Source organism: Zootoca vivipara, chromosome 2 (genome assembly GCF_963506605.1).
Source record: "Zootoca vivipara chromosome 2, rZooViv1.1, whole genome shotgun sequence".
In the NCBI taxonomy this organism is placed as follows: domain Eukaryota; kingdom Metazoa; phylum Chordata; class Lepidosauria; order Squamata; family Lacertidae; genus Zootoca; species Zootoca vivipara.
The window spans coordinates 105,721,466-105,739,323 of NC_083277.1; the positions used below are offsets into that span (position 1 = coordinate 105,721,466).

At 46.0% G+C, this 17,858-nt stretch overlaps 1 protein-coding gene across 5 annotated transcripts in view; it reads right to left on the minus strand.

Annotated features, from left to right (window-relative positions):
• Positions 1-17,858, minus strand: part of ITGA7 (integrin subunit alpha 7) — a 71,462-nt gene that overhangs the window by 49,244 nt on the left and 4,360 nt on the right. For all 5 annotated transcript variants that reach the window (XM_035103880.2, XM_035103877.2, XM_060271997.1 and 2 more), the window contains exon 2: positions 10,801-10,932. In XM_035103880.2, coding sequence (XP_034959771.2) covers positions 10,801-10,932 — 132 coding nt within the window. The remainder of the gene's footprint in view (positions 1-10,800; positions 10,933-17,858) is intronic.

Consider the following 17,858-nt stretch of genomic DNA (forward strand, 5'->3'; position numbering starts at 1 on the left):
AACTGGCATTGCATATGGAGGAGGTTCACAGTCCGTGGGCATGATCTGGAAATTGGACAATGCTTATACAGCCAGAGCCAGAGTCCGTAGCAGTCCTGCCAGGAAGCCAGCTCACACCACCCTGGAATCTCTGTGGGCGCTTGCCTAACCCTGACGGCTGACCAACAAAGAGCTTACACATAGAGCTGGGAATACCAAGGTGCCCTTGCCCGCACATTCCTTCCACGGCTGCCAGTTTGGCCTCTGAGTCACAATGAGCAGGACTGTGAGCAAATGGCGCCTTCTCCGATTCAGTTGCTGACCAGCAGGTGTTCGTTTGGCTTACAAGAAAGGGCCCACAGGGAGTTCCTGTTCCCACCCTGGCTGCAAGCAGTGGCACAGAAGTGACACAACGGGCAGAAAGGGAAACGGTCTCCCATTTGTAAATGCGTGATCACATCTGGGGCATTTTCACTAGGCAGGGACTGCAATCCTCCCAGGATGCTGTCCTACAGAGACACCCAACAGTCGCTTTCTGCTCTTGAATGAAAACTTAACAAGAGTTCCTGGTATACAGCAGGAAAGGCAGCAGGAAAGGAGGGCTAAATCTCCTTCACCCTCATTATCACTGTACTGATCCAAACAGATGGATTGGTTGGGATCTTTGCTTAGTGGTAAAGCAGATGCTGTGCATACAGAAGGTCCCAGGTTCAATCACAGAACAATAGAGTTGGAAGGGACCCTGAGGACCATGTAGTCCAGGGGTCCCAAACTATGGCCCGCGAGCCAGATGCGGCCCAATTGGCCTCCCAATCCGGCCCGCGACAACCCCCGCCGCCCGCTGCCGCCGCCCGCTCTTACAACGCACAGCGCGGCGGCGCGCTTCCAGATCGGAAAAAACGCTGAAAATCGTTTGTGCGCATGCGTATGGGCCTCTCCCGACCCAGAAGAGGTCATTTCCGGTGCACTTCCGGGTCGGGGGGAGGCCCATATGCATGCGCACAAACGATTTTCGGCAATTTTTCCGACCTGGAAGCGCGCCACTGCGCCAGTAAGTGTGTGTGCGCAGGCGCACGGGCACGCACTCCCCTGTCAAAGCCAAGTAAGTCTGGGGACCCCTGATGTAGTCCAATCCCCTGCAATGCAGGAATATGCAGCTGTCCCATACGGGGATCGAACCTGCAACCTTGGCAATATCAGCACCATGCCCTAACTAACTGAGCTGTCCAGCATCTCCAGAAAGGACTGGGAAAGACTCATTGAGAAAACTACTGCTAGTTAGTGTCAGGGGACCCTGGGTGGGGAGCGAGTTCGCCCAGGGACAGGAACTAAGGGGACCAGCCAAGCAAGAGGAGGGCTGGCTGGAGCGCGAGCCGGAAGGCGGTGCAAGGGCTCTGAGCGAGGCGGAGGAGTCTAGGGATGCTACCGACGTGTGCCATAGCTGCCAAGTCTCCCGTTTTTCACGGGAAACCCCCAGATTTTAATCCGTTTCCCGCTGTTATCCCGAATAGAAAAAATCCCATAAATCCCCTGATTTCCTACCTGCCAGGGAGGCTCCTTCTGCGCATGTCTCGACAGGTGCAGAACTGATTTCGGGTGCCACTCTGCCCATGTCTGGGCACCAGAAATCAGGCAGAGCGGCACCGGAAGTCGCTTCTACGCAGCGACTTCCGGTGCCGCTCTGCCCATGTCTGGGCACCGGAAATCGGGCTACGCGTGTGCGCAGGAGAGGAGGCGTCCGAAGGTACTGCAGCAGGGGAGGTATCGGAAGTTGGGGAATCGAGGAAGCTCTTTAGCAGTTCGGGGGAGGGGAAAAGAGGCGGGCCGAGGTTGTTTTGCTGGCGTAGATTGAGACGTGCGCCAGTTCCGGATTCTGACTCAGAATAGGCGGTCATGTCTTTCTGAACTCTGAACTGTACATATGTATATAGTATCAAAATCTGAAAAGCCATCACTGAGCCTTGGAGGTCTTTGGTCGTGGGAAGCCGCACACCAGCCCTGACAGCTAGTGCTCATCCACACTTTTGCTTGACTCACATTTTGATCATATTGTGCGCCGATTAATTTCCCTGGGTCCGAGAGCTATTCTCATTGTTCTGTGGTTGTGCCTTGTGAAAATCCAGTATTGCCTGCTGAATCAGATCTCAGCAGATTTTGCTTAACTGAGGGCTTGTCTACACTTAGATTTCCTCCCTTTCTGGGCACGGTCTGTGCTTTAAAGCTCTGTCTCCGAGCGGCCTCTTCTTTGCTCCAGAGCTTTCCCCACAAAAACCTGCTCTTTAAAGCTCAGTTGAAGCAAACAGCAATCTGCGGAAAACTTGAACTGCTATTTGCTGCAGCTAAGCACTAAAGAATGGGTTTCCGATGGGAAAGATTGGGGGGGGGGACACTCAGAAATGGAACTTTTAAGCACGGACCCATGCCTGGAAATAATGGGGTAAAAGATGAGTGTGGATAAACCTTGAGCTTCAATTCAGCAGTTAAGGTCGGACTATACTATACTATACCTTTACTACCGGTAGTTATATAAACTAGATAAGATGCAAGAGTTTTACTCACGACCCACACGGCAGTGGAGAAGTGGAAAATGGCAGAGGCCAGATGATTTCCCACCTCCAACAGTAAATAATGATGATGATGATGATGATGATGATGATGAAGATGCTATGCACATAGTGCTAGGTATGTCATATTCCCCTCCACTACCACACTAAATGGCTAAATAAAACGAGTATATTAAAAAAAACCTACTGAAACTCTCTCTAAGGTCATTTTTTTAAACTATCCATAAGGGTTTTATTTATTTTATCACACACCCTTGGGCCTTACTAGGGGGAACACAGATTTCCGATTTCCAGCTGGATTATTGATTTCAGCTGCCTTTGAATAATTGAGGAGTTGGGGCAGGGCGGGGTTGGGGTGGTAGGCCGTCTACAGCAATAAAGACATCAGGAATGGAAGAAGCTTCCTGGGTTGCTGGAGGGGGGGATACATTTCACCCCCTGGGAGGCTCATGGTGAAGGCCAGATTGGAGCATATGTGTGGTAGGTGGGGTGGGGGAGGGAAGAGGGAAAGGGGGCTGCGGATTTGGGTGTCCCTGCTCAAATGTCCCATTAGCGATTCTACGTGTAGTCAGTGGCTGGAGGAGTTGTGTTATAAATATTCATCACTGCATCCATTAATTCTATACAACCCCTTTCAGTACTATAATGCTTTTGGCAGAGAAGGCTGAGTGAGAAATGAAAGCGAGCTTAACCCCTGGATTTTCTCACACAGAAAAGCATTAGGGTATCGCAGAAAAATGCACAGAACAAATGCGGATTGCCACATGGCGTGACATGCGAACACGCATCTTTCTCCAGAGAAACTGCAGTTGAACTGTGGCTCTTCAAACCATGTCACCATGCACAGATCTAATGGGAAAGGCACATGTGCGAATAATGGATGATGATGATGACCTTAATGCAGGTCTCATTCATTTTCCCACACCAAATAGCTTTCTGGGTGGGAAAACAGTAATGCCCTATCAACATTCAGAAATAAGAGGGGATATGATGGCGGTCCAGGCCAAGATTACACAATCAGATTGGAATTGCCCTACACACAAGCAACTGCAGTGTAACTGTTATCACATACAGAAGCAAGCTGGCTGTGAACTGGGCTGTACAAGGAGACAGGTGGCAGGCATCCGTTTCTGCCCTTGCGACAATGACAAGAATATCCACAAAGAGCCTAGGTGGGTTGCAGTAGCAGTATCATCCAAATGGAAGCATTTATATGGCCAAGGGGAAAGTCATGAATGTTGTTGTTTATCATCATCATTATAGCATTACAAAGGAGTTCAAGGTGATGTACATGGTCCTCTCCCTCCCCATTGCATCTTCACAAGAACCCTGTGAGGTAGTTTAGGCTGAGAGACAGAGAGTGGCCCAAGGTGAGCTTCAGGGAGGGAGATTTGACCAAAAGGTCTTCTTCAGTGGTCACTAATGTATGGGTATATTCCATACATTATGCTGCGTGGAATATACACACATAAAGGTAAAGGTAAAGGGACCCCTGACCATTAGGTCCAGTCGTGACCGACTCTGGGGTTGCACGCTCATCTCGCATTATTGGCCGAGGGAGCCGGCGTATAGTTTCCAGGTCATGTGGCCAGCATGACAAAGCCGCTTCTGGCAAACCAGAGCAGCACATGGAAACACCTTCCAGCTGAAGCGGTTCCTATTTATCTACTTGCATTTTGACGTGCTTTCAAACTGCTAGGTTGGCAGGAGCTGGGACCAAGCAACGGGAGCTCACCCCATCACAAGGATTCGAACCGCCGACCTTCTGATCAGCAAGCCCTAGGCTCAGTGGTTTAACCACAGCGCCACCTGGGTCCCTTATACACACATAATAAGCACTAAAATATTTCCAGCAATGAACCTAAGTTGTTTAAAACTTTGTGAATCAGAAGCAACAACACTCAATTAGACCAATTATAATAATCCAGGTCAGGTCAAATGGTTGCCCTGCATGCCCTCCAAGCACCCAAATTTCCCAGGGACAGTCCTGGAATTACAAAATCCATCCCAGCTTCTGATTCGATCCCAAAATATCCCTATTTTTCCTGCTACTGCTGCTGCATTGGTATATGTTTTTCTTTTTGTAAATCTACCAAAGAATAGAGATCAAGGGTTGTTGTTTTTCAAGGCAGAGGTTGTGCTGTGTCCCTTTGCTGTAGTGGTAGCACTCCCCCTTCTTTGATAGGAAATGCTTTGGGGGGCACAAAAAAATGGGGGATAATAGAGGGTCAGTTGGCGGGGAGTGAGAAATGTCTCTATTTTCAGCTGAGGAATGTTGGAGAGTGTGGCCTTGTATATAAGATAATAAAGAATGGTTCTATTTGTCAGCATGAAGTGAGCATCACAGGCTGAACCAAAGGAGGAAAGTTATGTTTGTTTATTTACATTATTTTTAAGCCACCCTTCATCCCAAAAGAATCCAGGACAGTGTACAACAGAAATAAAAACATTAACATATCAGATATAGTTCCACATACACATAACATTTCTCCCATGAAAATAATGATAATTTCACTATTTATACCCCACACTTCTTACAGGGTTGCCCCAGCCACTCCAGAGAGCTTCCAACATATAGAAAACATAAAAAACACCTTCCCTAAACAGAAGGCCTTCAGATGGCTCGGGGGTCAGGTAACTCCATACCCTCCTACATTTCTTCAATGAAAATAGGGACATTCTAAGGAAAAGTGGGACATTTCGGGATCAAATCAGAAACGTGGCGGCTTCTTTAAATCAGGGACATCCCTGAGAAATAGGGGCACTTGGAGGGTATGTAGTTCCATGAAAACAACATTCAAACCACAAAGTGCAAAACTGTGAAACAGATTGAGGCAACATAGACATTTAAATGCCTGAGTGATTAAAACTGTCTTAACCAGGAGCCAGAAATTTGCAGTGTTGGTGCCAGTCAAACCTCTTTGAGGAAGCCATTCCCAAGACAAGGTGCCAACATAAAGAAGGCCCCGCTCCTTCGCACGCGCACACACAACTAGCATCCACTACAGAAAACACTTGGACAACAGGCTCCACGGAAGATCTCAAGATGGGGAGAGCAACCTGCAACCCTCCAGATGTTGGTGGACTACAGCTTCCATCATCCCTAAGGATTGACTGTGCTGGCTGGGACTAATGGGAATTGCAGTCCAACAATATATTGACAGGTGCAAGTTGCCCACTGCTGCCTTAAGACATGGGAAGAGGGACTCCTGAGTATTTGGGCCCCCAAACCATTTAGGACTTTAAAGCCAAGTGCCATCATCTTAAACTGGGCTCAGAATTCCATGCATTGCACAAGAGTTCTACATGCAGACATCACAGGAACAGAGCATCCAATAACATAAGAACACAATAAAAGCCTTGCTGGATCAGACCAAAGGCCCATCTAGCCCTGCATGCTGTTCTCAAAGTGGCCAACCAGATGTGTATGAGTAGAATACCAATAGAGATGAGAGAGCACAGCCCGTCTCATTTTTAGGATCTTCAAGCTGAGAACTACCTCCCCCCCCCCCCCGGTACACATACAGTACACTGTATTTAAGATGGATTTTTAAAAAGGGAACTGGAACGTGTGCATTCATAAACTTATTGAAGGTTCTTAAACAAAGGCAGGGGCTGGACTCTGACAAGTGAAATATGCTGTGAGGAACAGGAGGCTGTTCATTGGCCTCAAGCACAATCAATAACTCGCTTGTGATGCACAGATTATGTGGGGGTGGGAGGCAGAGTGGGTTGGTTCACTGGCTTTAACAAAAATTGAGATGGATAGAGAGTCGAGGAGGAGCTCATAACTTCCCTAGAAACTGCCTGTGTCTCCCTTAGGGATCTTCTTAGTCTGCAATGATGGATGATGTGTGAGCCAGAACTGGCCCCAAAGCAATTTTGTCTGGCTTCTTGCAATTCTACCAAATATTAAACAAGATATGGTTTTCTTTAAAGTTTGGCTGCACTTTCCATTCTAAGAAAAACAAATGTTTTCCAGTTGCAAGTGTCCATAGTTTAACGTTATATCACACTGTAATTGATTTTGTACATTGTTGTTGACATCCATTTGTCTCGAGAAACAATGGAGCGTGCCTTCGGGGATGAAGTCAAACCACTGTATTAGCAGCGCCAAGGTGAACTCCCCGGGGTGCAAGCCTGGGCAGCGTGGATGGAGGTCCTGGGCTGCCCAGACTGCAAGACCCCCCTCTCGGCCTCACTGATGTGGTCCAAAGGAAAGCAGAAAGCAATACGTTCAGCACCAGCTTGGCTGCAGGAGTTGCCAGGAGGAGGCATACAAGACACCATCCAACCATCTTAGGGACTTGGGTGGAGTACCAGCACACACATACATGTACAGTCATGCGAGAAGTATCATTGATGTTCAAAGTCACTTTCCGGCCACGTTAAAGCACTTAAGGAGTGTATCAAGAAGGACCGATGTGGAGTTAAGCATGGGTAGAGGGCATGGTCTGGGAAAGAGTTCTAAGGGTCAGACAGAGAGACTCTGAGGATTGTGTTTGGCTTGAGGTTCCCCATCCCTTGTCTAGAGAGTGGCGCTCAAGAATGAGGCCATGTCAGCCCTGTTCATAATTCATAGCCAAGCAAACCTTTGTAGGTACCAGGGAGCAGGCAGGGCTTGGTCCCTGATTTCACACTGAACTCATAAATGTCAGCTTGAGGTCAGAGGGAATCCATACCCGCACCAAACCCAAGTGCGGCAGAAGGGTTGGTACTTGTTTCTCTCATGCTCTGCCAGCAAATTTCTACGAGCGTCGCAAAAGTACAGCGCCAGTACACGAGAAGTTGAGTCCTCCTCTCAAATTTGAAGCAGAGGGGTGGGACCTGGGGGACTATTCCTGCAGCTATATTACACAGAACAAGCCCCAGCCCTTCTCTCAACCTTGGAGCTGGTGAAAGGATGGGGGGGGGAATCCCTACAGAAGCCCTCTGAGCACCTGTGAAGCACAGTACAACTGCTGGAATAACGCCTCCCCTCCCCACACCTTCAAGCTCGAGATGAGGGCTGGGGTTGGTTCCTGGTCTCCTGTGCTTCCAAGGTGCTTGGAGAGCCTCAGGAATGTGGAAGTCTCGGCTGCAAGAAGGCGGCTAAGGATTGTTATGCTCTCTGGGCTTGGTTGTTTCAGGGAGGACATGCCATAGGAAGTGTGGCAAGTGGAATTCTATAAGCTCGTGATTTAATTATGGCTGTACTTGCAGAGTTCTCTGTGCTCCTGCAAGAGAAACAGTATCCCTATGGTATGTTCCCATTTAAGCATGAACATGGCACAGGAGAACGCGATGCCAACATTGCTGCTGGTTGTACTTGGCTCTGTCCGCAGGGTAGATGGAAAAATGGGACGTGTGAATCATAGCAAGGATGGCAGGAGTCTGATAAATCCCATACACACTGGATACACACAAGTCCTCAGCTGCAGACACAGTCTTTGAGAACCAGGGCTCAAGTACTAGGTATTCTCCCTGCTAGAAGATAATCATTTCCTTTCTGGTCTTCTACCACATTGTTGGTGCTACAGCCTGAAGGCTGTATACTGTTCTACAGCTGAAGCTAAGTAGGGATGCCTCCAGAATAATGACATTTTGCAGGAGAAATTCAAAAGTACACAGGAACTTTAGGGTTGTACATTTAAAGTGAATCAAAGGGCTTCTTTTTATATAATGGGTTTTCTGCAGTAAGGAAAGTGATAGGGAAATGCATTGAAAAGTGTAGGGTAAGCAAATGATTCACATAGAGGCATGCAAATGCCCCACAAGAAAATCAGGGTGAAGGCTCATTGCCATTCAACCACCCTGCAAATTAATCATCAGAACTTGCTCAATAAAGACTAGATATATTATAACAACCACATAAGCTTTGTGGAAGCAAATAAACAGGTTTTCTGGAGGGCCCAAAGATTTGGTCACATGAGCTGCCCGGATGGGAAGTTATCTGGGAGACCTACATAAGCCTCTCTGAGCTCCAGGTAAATAAATATTAGTTTGATAATGAACAATCATTTATGATGCACATTAGCCTGCTGAGTCCTCTGCAGTCTGCACTTGGTTTGCTTTCATGATCCTGATATTATTATTCCCATTTTACAGACGGAAACTGAAGTTTAAGACAAATGAATGGATTCATGAAACAAGAAGGGCTTGAAACAAGGTAATCAAGCGCTCAAGTTCCCTAGCCACTGGACCATGCCGTTAAATGGCAGCAGTAGAACTAACTTCTTTCTCTGCAGCCCAGGATCGTGTATTGAAGAGAGGCTCCAAGCAATGCAAAACAAAGCAAGCCAGCCATTCTTAAGTAGAAGTAATATTAAATGTGAAGTATTATTCAACGGTTCATCCAGTTTGCTTCTGTGCATGAAGTTGTGTGTGTTGGGGGTGGTGCACCATCTCATCGTTCATCTCAGGCAGTAAAATGTATTGGGCTGGCCCTGGCTTTGAGTGGCTCCAAAATCAATTGTGGGAGTTTACAGAGGAAGCTAGCCTTAAGAGAATGTTACTCAAATTGTGGGATTAGCCAGCCCAGATGCTGACCTGGGACCGAGACCATCCCTTATCCTAGGCAATTCCTGTTTGTAGTTGTTGCTGGTGCCGCAGTCCTGGGTGCAATGTTTCTTTAAGACACTATACAATCACAGTTATCCTATGAAAACAAGGTAGCTAGGCTCCAAGCAACAGTATTCAGTGAAGGGTGAATGGAAGACGCAGACAGGCAAAGAGTCTGCCAAAGCGGCTCAGGAGGTCTGTTGTGGCCTATAGGCTGCCTGTTGAAGAGCAGGGTCTTAGGAGCACATTCAGAGCAATTAGGAGCTTCATGCTGTGTGGTACCCTCAGGGCAGGGCTAGAGGGCAGACCACTCCCAGATTACAACATTGCCATCGCAGCAAAACACAGGAGAAATCAAACACTTAAAAGAAAGCCACCAGAATTCCCCCACTTGTCCAGATTAAAGGCAGATAATCTCACCCCGGTCTTTTGGGACCACAGGCCTCATAGTGATGCTTCCAGCCAAGCCTTCCTAATGCATTTGCAAAACCACCATTATGAGAGGTTAATATGTCCACACCCTGGTTTTTCTCGCCTGACCATTCGCCACATGGCCAGCTTTCTGTCCATTCAAAATTATGCGACTCCCATATACTACAAGGCATGGCGGCGGAGGGCGGGGATGCAGGAATGGCTGTGCTCCACAAGCTTCAGTTCAGTATAGTGACCTTACATTTACCCTAGAGAAAATTAAGATGATACTACGATCAGAATCCACCCCTAGCCTTGTGGCAATCAGTGGCTGGCTGTGAATTTCATCCTTGGAAAACGGAGAGCCACATTCAGCAATGATCAAGCTGCACGGTCACTGAATGAGTCTGCATTCATCTTTGGAAACTGATCAGAATTTGACCTTTCATATCTCCGCCAGGATGCAGTAGCAGAAGCAGAAGCAGCAAAAAAAATAAAATAAAATATCAGGGTGCGTTCCAGAAAACAGCTCACACACATGGACAAACAAAACATTTCAAAATATGCCAGCTGGTTCATTAGTGAAATTCAGAGGGGTGTGTTCAGTGGGGGGTGGAGAGGCTGTAGGGAAAAGGTTTGTTAAGACAATAGTTAGCAAGCAAAGTCTGGCAACTAATGCTGCAGGTCAAAGATTCCCTTCCCTCCAAAGAAATATTATAAATATTTAGGGATGGGCAGTGGAGAATGTAATGAGGGTCTGTGTGTGTCCACATTTCCACCCTGCAAACAATGTACTACAAAAGCATAATAAGAATGGAATTTATGCTTCCTTTTTTAAAAAAAACACCACCCACTCCAGGGGCAGAAGAAACAATTTTCCCCAACATCAGCACCTTCCACAAATCCCAACTACAACCAAAGCACAGTGCAGAACACCTTGTAAATAACTCAGCAGTGGCAAAGGAAGTATTACAGGTCACACAATTCACAAATTTCAGTCCCAAGGCGGAAGACACAATGGACATACTTTTAAATTCTAATAGAGAACGAAGCAGAGATTATTTAATTCACACCCACATACAGAGTTTCAGTGCTTAAAACCCAACACGTCAAATTCAGAAGACCACCAGGCAAGTTTGATGGCTCGGGAGAGACTTCAGTGCCTCATCTTCCTTGTGTGTGTGTGTGTGTGTGTGTGTGTGTGTGCGCGCGCGCGCGCAAATCCTCACACTCACCTTTTGGATTTGCCATATGGAGAGAGAGAGAAATCAGAATAAGGCACCGTCATGCACGGCACGGAACTCACCAGCTGACAGGCTGTGGTCTGAGCTGCTGGTGCAATGCCACTGAGAAGCCAAAGAAGCTGCCGTTTTCTCCATACTTGAGGATGGTTTCGGTGACATCCAGATTGAAGGCTGAACTCCCTAGGAGGTGGAGGCTGAGGCAGAAGAGACAAAAGTAGAGTGTCCCAGACATGCTTGGTGGCTCACTGCAGGCACAATGGTTGGGGAATGCCACTGCAACTATTCCCGGCAGTCTCCCTCCCGTGGCTTTAGAGACAGTTGCCTGGCTCCTGTCACACGCCTGCTCTTTTTGCTGCCTGCCTGCCTGCCTAGGCAGCTTGAGATTGTAAAAATCCTCAGGCAACCTTGCCTCACATCCCTTCCTGCTCCGTCAAACCTCTCTCCCTCCCTCCCTCCTCTCCCTCTCTCTCTCTCCCATTCTGTATTGCAGCTAGGAGGAGCACAGCTTTCAAACAGCAAACACGCCCCCTTCCTACAATCCATTACTGGACATGATGGAGAGGAAAGCTATGAAAGAAGAAGCAGGTGTGAGGAATCGGGAAACCGCAGATCCAGGGGTTATTATGAGGAAAACTTTTCCCGTGAAAAGCAAGAAAGAGAGCTTCCCCACCTTCAAGGGCCCACTTCTCATCAGATATTGCAACTTCCTCTTCTTAACAAGTATTAAATACTTTAGAGCAGGGGTCAGTAACCTTTATCAGCTGTGGGCCAGTCCACCGCCCCTCAGACCATGTGGTGGGCTGGACTATTTTTTGGGGGGGGGTGAACAAATTTCCTGTGCCCCACAAATAACCCAGAGATGCATTTTTAAATAAAAGGACACATTCTACTCATGTAAAAACACGCTGATTCCTGGACCGTCCACGGGCTGGATTGAGAAGGCGATTGGGCCGCATCCAGCCCATGGGCCTTAGGTTGCCTACCCCTGCTTTAGAGTGCTGAAGACAAATAACTGTTCTTAAGACAAAATAAAAATATCCTTCCAGTAGCACCTTAGAGACCAACTAAGTTTGTTATTGGTATGAGCTTTCGTGTGCATGCACACTTCTTCAGATACCTGTTCTTAAGACAGCTGAAAGTGATTCTGAGAGAAGCATCACTTCCAATGGTGTACACAAACTCACAGAAAGAGTTTCTTTTTCTCCCACGTTTGTTTCTATGCTCAAACAGGTTTGTGTTTTTTTGTTTTTTTTAAAAAGGGAAAGACCACTGTCTTAGCCCACAAGAGAAATTCTAAATTCCCATATTAGGTCAATACCTTGATTTGTTAAAAGAAAACTTGCAAGTGCAGTTAACATCTGGTCTGCATACTAGATCCTTCAACTCTCTGGGAAAAAAGTTAACACCTGCCTCAAGCCTTCAAGGCTGAGAAATTAAAGGAGGAGGAAGCTTAACCTGAAAAACCACAGACCGTTCAGCCTGCACTGTGTCAGTAGCTAAATGTATATTTATTGCAGCAGGGTATAAGCATGATAAATTCCTTTTTCAATATTGGCCGCTGCCCATTGCAATCATATAATTATGCTTATCCAGTAACAATATTATAATTCAATTATTAAGTATGAAATTGAAAAACAGGTCACTAAACCTAATCATCACTGGAACACCTAATTAATCCGCACAACAATTTTCAAATGAAATAGTGACAGCAATTGTTATGATGATGCCACCCAAAACAACCTCCCTTACATGCTTTGTACGTGGAAGATCTTCTTCTTCTGCTTCGGTGATCACTCGTAGCCAAGTAAGATTGTCTTCCATAAACACGGTTTTAACAATGAGTCTGTAAGTGACTGTGGAGGCCAATTCTGGATCCACACGTCCTTCCACAGTGGGGACCTTGGTTTCCGGGTGGGAGTTGATCACAGTGTGGATTTGCCAAGTGTGCCTTCCTCTTAGCACGTTTCTCCCTTGCATCCTGAATTTGAGTGTCCTCAAAGCCCATGACACCTTTGGTAAAGGCTGTTCTCCAACTGGAGTGCTCGCAGGCCAGTGTTTCCCAGTTGTCAGTGTTTATACTACATTTTTAAAGATTTGCCTTGAGACAGTCTTTAAACCTCTTTTGTTGACGCTTTCCATCTTTAAGTTCAGAATAGAGTAGTTGCTTTGGAAGACGATCATCAGACATCCACACAACATGACCAGTCCAACGAAGGTGATGTTGAAGAATCATTGCTTCAACACTGGTGATCTTTGCTTCTTCCAGTACACTAATATTAGTTTGCCTGTCTTCCCAAGTGATGTGTAAAATTTTTTGGAGACACCGTTGATAGAATCTTTCGAGGAGTTGGAGATGGCGTTTATAAGTGGTACATGTTTCACAAGCATATAGTAAGGATGGTAGTACAATAGCTTTTTAAACAAGTATTTTGGTTTCTCTGCGGATGTCCCGGTCCTCAAACACTCTACACTTCAATCAGGAGAAAGCCACACTCGCAGAGTAATTTCCCTTGGCTGAGTAGGGACCATCTATGCATATTTCCCACAATTTACCTTTAGAATGCAATCAGCAAAGACCAGAAACACTGAAAGCAGCTATTTCATAAACTGGAATACCCAGAGCTTGAAAAACCCCAGGCTCTGAAATGCCTATGCTCCTAAAAATTTGATATGAGAAATTGGAAATATTTCCCCAAGCCTGGGCATATATCAGTGTAGACACATGAATAACTTGCTTCAGATGTTTGTGGGTTGATCCCTGACACTTGAGAAGCTCTGGGGATTCAGACCTGGTGAACCCCAGTTCAAACCAACTCAGTCCAGAGTTGCCCGTAAACGTATTGAAAAATAGAGACCAAGAGTCCTGTTAATTCAACCCCGGCCATGAGCCACATAACAGGAGGGAAAGCATCCATCACATTTTCCAGTACATGGGGGCTATTTTTAAACAGCTGCAGAAGCTTTAAGAGGCATTGGAGCGTTGGCAGAGGCCCCTCGTCCCCGGGAATCCAGCTTATTTGCAGGACACAGCGGTGAAAGAACAGCACAAGAGTCACAGGAACTTGGAAGTCCTCAGTCCCTCGGGATTGCTGTTCTCGTTTTAGCAGGGTTGTCCTTTTCAGGATTCATTTTGCAACTTTACTAATCAAAAAGTGGGAACCTGTCACTTAGGGGGACCCCCCTTCTATACTCTTTCTGGTGCCCTAAATCTGCATTCATGTTCCACCTGCCTGGCTACCTCCCAGTTTTTGACATAGTTTTAGACTGTCATGAGCAGGGCATAATCATTGCTGGGAACTGGGTGCTTTATTCTGAACAAAATCTGGGAACTGACCCAATTCCTTCTTAAGATCCCAGGGAGTATATTTCTCGATTCCCGCGACCCACCATTTTGCACGCACACACCCACACCCATGAATAGATGCTCCATGCTATATCGGGCAGCTTGGCTCATAAGCAAAAGATTTCAGCTTGCATGCCCTTCCCACTTGGTAATATCTTTAAAATGACCCTGTCTGGGAGGATGTCATGGGTCAGATTGGATAAATATAAACAGACTCTGGAGTTAGGAAACACAGGAGAACAAACACTGTCTTTGGATCTGCAGCGGTGTTCACTGAAGCTATTGGGCTGGAGCTGAATTTGATTGACAGCTGAGTGTTTGGTGGGTATGAAACCTCCCCTGCAGTCATTCTGTTGGGCATTTTTCAAACTTCTAATGCCATATCCAGACATGCAGACTCTTTATACCACACATCAGAAGCTCATTCTAGATTTAGGCTGTGCACACACATCCATTTTCTCTGCATTCAGTGTGCTCACACTGCTGCTTTGGGAAACAGAATACAGCTGACATTAGTCAAAATCCATATCTATCCTACCAACCCTTATGAAATACTGGGTTTTGATGCATTTTCCCCAAAACAGCTGCAATCTGAATTGAGGGGGGGGGAATTACCTAGCTGCATTTTAAGCCACTAATGTTTCATAGAATTTTTAGACCACTTGGGTTTTGTTTGTTTGTTTGCTCCCTTACATTGTTTGTTTGTTTTCAAAGCATTTATGCGAATCTGAGTTCCTCTGAGCACACTGATACCTGCCTTTTCTTACATTTCCCAGCTGGACTGGTGCACACAATTCTTCTCCAATATATATTTTTTTTAATCCACACATTTACTCAGGTAGAATAATAAATACAACCAGGAGGTATGTAAGATGAAAGGCAAGCAGGCTTACGCTACAGGATGCTCAACAATAGATACAGAAGACAGGTCACTGCCGACAACATGAGAGAGACAGCCAACTTTTTTTTTTTTACAATGTATATGTGGAAAAGGGATATCTGCAAGCCATATTGCTTCAGCCAGCACCAATGAACTGGTGTTGAAATGGAGAGAGAAACAAACTGGAGACTACAGTGGTACCTCAGCTTAAGAACTTAATTCGTTCTGGAGGTCCGTTCTTAACCTGAAACTGTTCTTAATCTGAGGCACCACTTTAGCTAATGGGGCCTCCTGCTGCCGCCGTGCCGCCGGAGCACAATTTCTGTTCTCATCCTGAAGTAAAGTTCTTAACCCGAGATATTATTTCTGGGTTAGCGGAGTCTGTAACCTGAAGCGTTTGTAACCTGAGGTACCACTGTACTTTAAACACCTTTGCTTTCTTTTCTGAAAGGTTCCCTCCTTATCTGTCTCATAAAGTCTCTCACAATTGCGACCCGTTTCTCCAAGTTCTTTATTATGCACTCATCATTCCACTTTACGAAATCATACTTTGTGCCCCAGCAGAATTGCCATGTTTGGTATCGGAGGCTACTACACTGCATTGGTGGTGAGTAAAGGGATCACCCTCTAGCTGTCTCAGGATGGCCTTTTGGAAAGAACAAAAGGCATTACATAAATGCTACTTCTCCGCATTAACTCTAGATGACAGAAAGTGTGTACGTCCCTCTTGGGAACGGATACAGATTTTTTTTCCCTGGTGTTGTTACTTCATAAGTGGTAGCTGGGGAGATTTTCCTTGATATGGGAGTGCCAACTTCCAAATTAGGTTGAAGGCACTCTCTCAACCCCCCCCCCCAGCTCTCTCTTTCTCCAAATTTAATTCTGAGGGAAGCTTTTTCCTTAACAACTAAGTTGGGGGCAGGGAGATAGCATCAGCTGAGCTAGATTGCCATACCTCTGGAATTCCCCGGACATGCCTGGGATTCGGCCATCGGAAACAGCGTCCGGGTGGAAATCGCTGAAATGTCTGGGAAAATCTGGATGTATGGCAACCCATATCGGAAGTGGCGATTTCTGGGGGGAAATAGCTCTAAAACCTCAAGGTTTAGAGCTCAACAACTTTACATTAAAAAGCTCAACAACTTTTGCATTTGGACTTTCACTTTCTGAAATATGGCAACCCTAGCTTAGCAGTAGAATTTGACATGTGAAAATAATTCCTTGTTTAGAATATTCAGTAAACTTCTGAGCCCTTTCTTGGAATCAACAAAATCTTTTTAAAAAACTCAAACCTCCATTCACGCTGGCTTCTGTGAAACAGCCAAACTATCTGGTCAGCTTTCAACTAACTATGAGGAGGAGGTTTGACAGCCAAGGTAGCAGTCAGCCATGAAATCTTCCTTTGGTAACTCTGACTAGCCTAGGGGAGGCTATCCATCCTTGCCTCTTTCAAGAGGAGGTACTGTAGGTGGGGCTAAAAAGACATACAGTGGTATCTTGGGTTACAGACGCTTCAGGTTACAGACTCCACTAACCCAGAAATAGTACCTCGGGTTAAGAACTTTGCTTCAGGATGAGAACAGAAATTGTGCGGCAGCGGGAGGCTCCATTAGCTAAAGCGGTACCTCGGGTTAAGAACAGTTTCAGGTTAAGAACAGACCTCCAAGACGAATTAAGTTCTTAACCCGAGGTACCACTGTATAATGTAGAACAATAATGTAGAACAAGTGAGTGACAAGGGAGCTGGGCCCACTGGTTTCTTTTTCCAAGTATATGTAAAGAAGGACAGAGCAAAAAGAGAAATTGTCCAAAGAGCCACACCTATGAATGCTTATTCCATTGAGGGGCGGGGGGAAGAGAATAACTAACCTTCACTATTTATTCCAGATAATAACATCCAACTATCGAGAAGTACACATTAAAATATCAAGCAGTGAATAAATGGGAAGTCAAACACTAGAGCAGCCTTCCCCAACCTAGTGCCCTCCAGATGTTTTGGATCACAGCTCTCATCAGCCCCAACCAATGGCCAGACTGGGGCTGATGGGAGCTATAGGCCAAAATATCTGGGCTACAAATGTAGCCCAGGCTGTGGAAGGTTGTAGCAAGAGAGATATTTAAGATGACAACCTTTCCCCCATGATCAGAAAAGGACATCTGCACCTCTGGTTCTGCAGGCATCTTTGGAATAGGACAGTAACTATCTGCTTGAGCACACTGCAGACTGAGCTACTGTAAACGAACATTCATTTCCTACATTTTTATACCACTTTTATTTTTTAAGTCACCAAAGTGGTGCAGAGCTTGTCAAAATTAAACCAGCCCCAACAGGGAACCAGTGGGTGGATCAGTCACCCTTGTATGTAGAGTTGCTTTAGGTGTAACTTGATCTGTTATGTCCCTGGGACTCTAAAAATCAGGCCAAGTTTCCATTCCCTTCCCGCAGTTCACAAACCCTACTATATGATCTATCCAATGTATCTCTATCAGATCTCAGCTTCTCAAATTATTTCCAACTCTTGTGCTCCTTCCTTCTTCCAGCTACAGATTTCATCTTTCTACAAGCAAATACTTTTCTCAACTACAGTACTAATATGGGGCTATATCAGGCGTAAGGAACCTTTGGCCTTCCAGATGTTGCTGAACTACAACTCCCATCAGCCCCTGAAACCTTCCACTCCAATCTTGATTTATACAGGCACCCTTGACACAATTCTGCTACTAAAATCAGAACTGCTGGCTACGTGAGCAGCCCGTACATTTCCCCCAGAAACTGTCATATTATCATAAAGTAGGAAGGGATTCAGTGACTCAATTAATTCAACCCCTGATGATGCAGGACATCCTAGCCTCTTATTTTTCTACACATGGATGAAAGGAAAGTGGTGCCAGCTTTT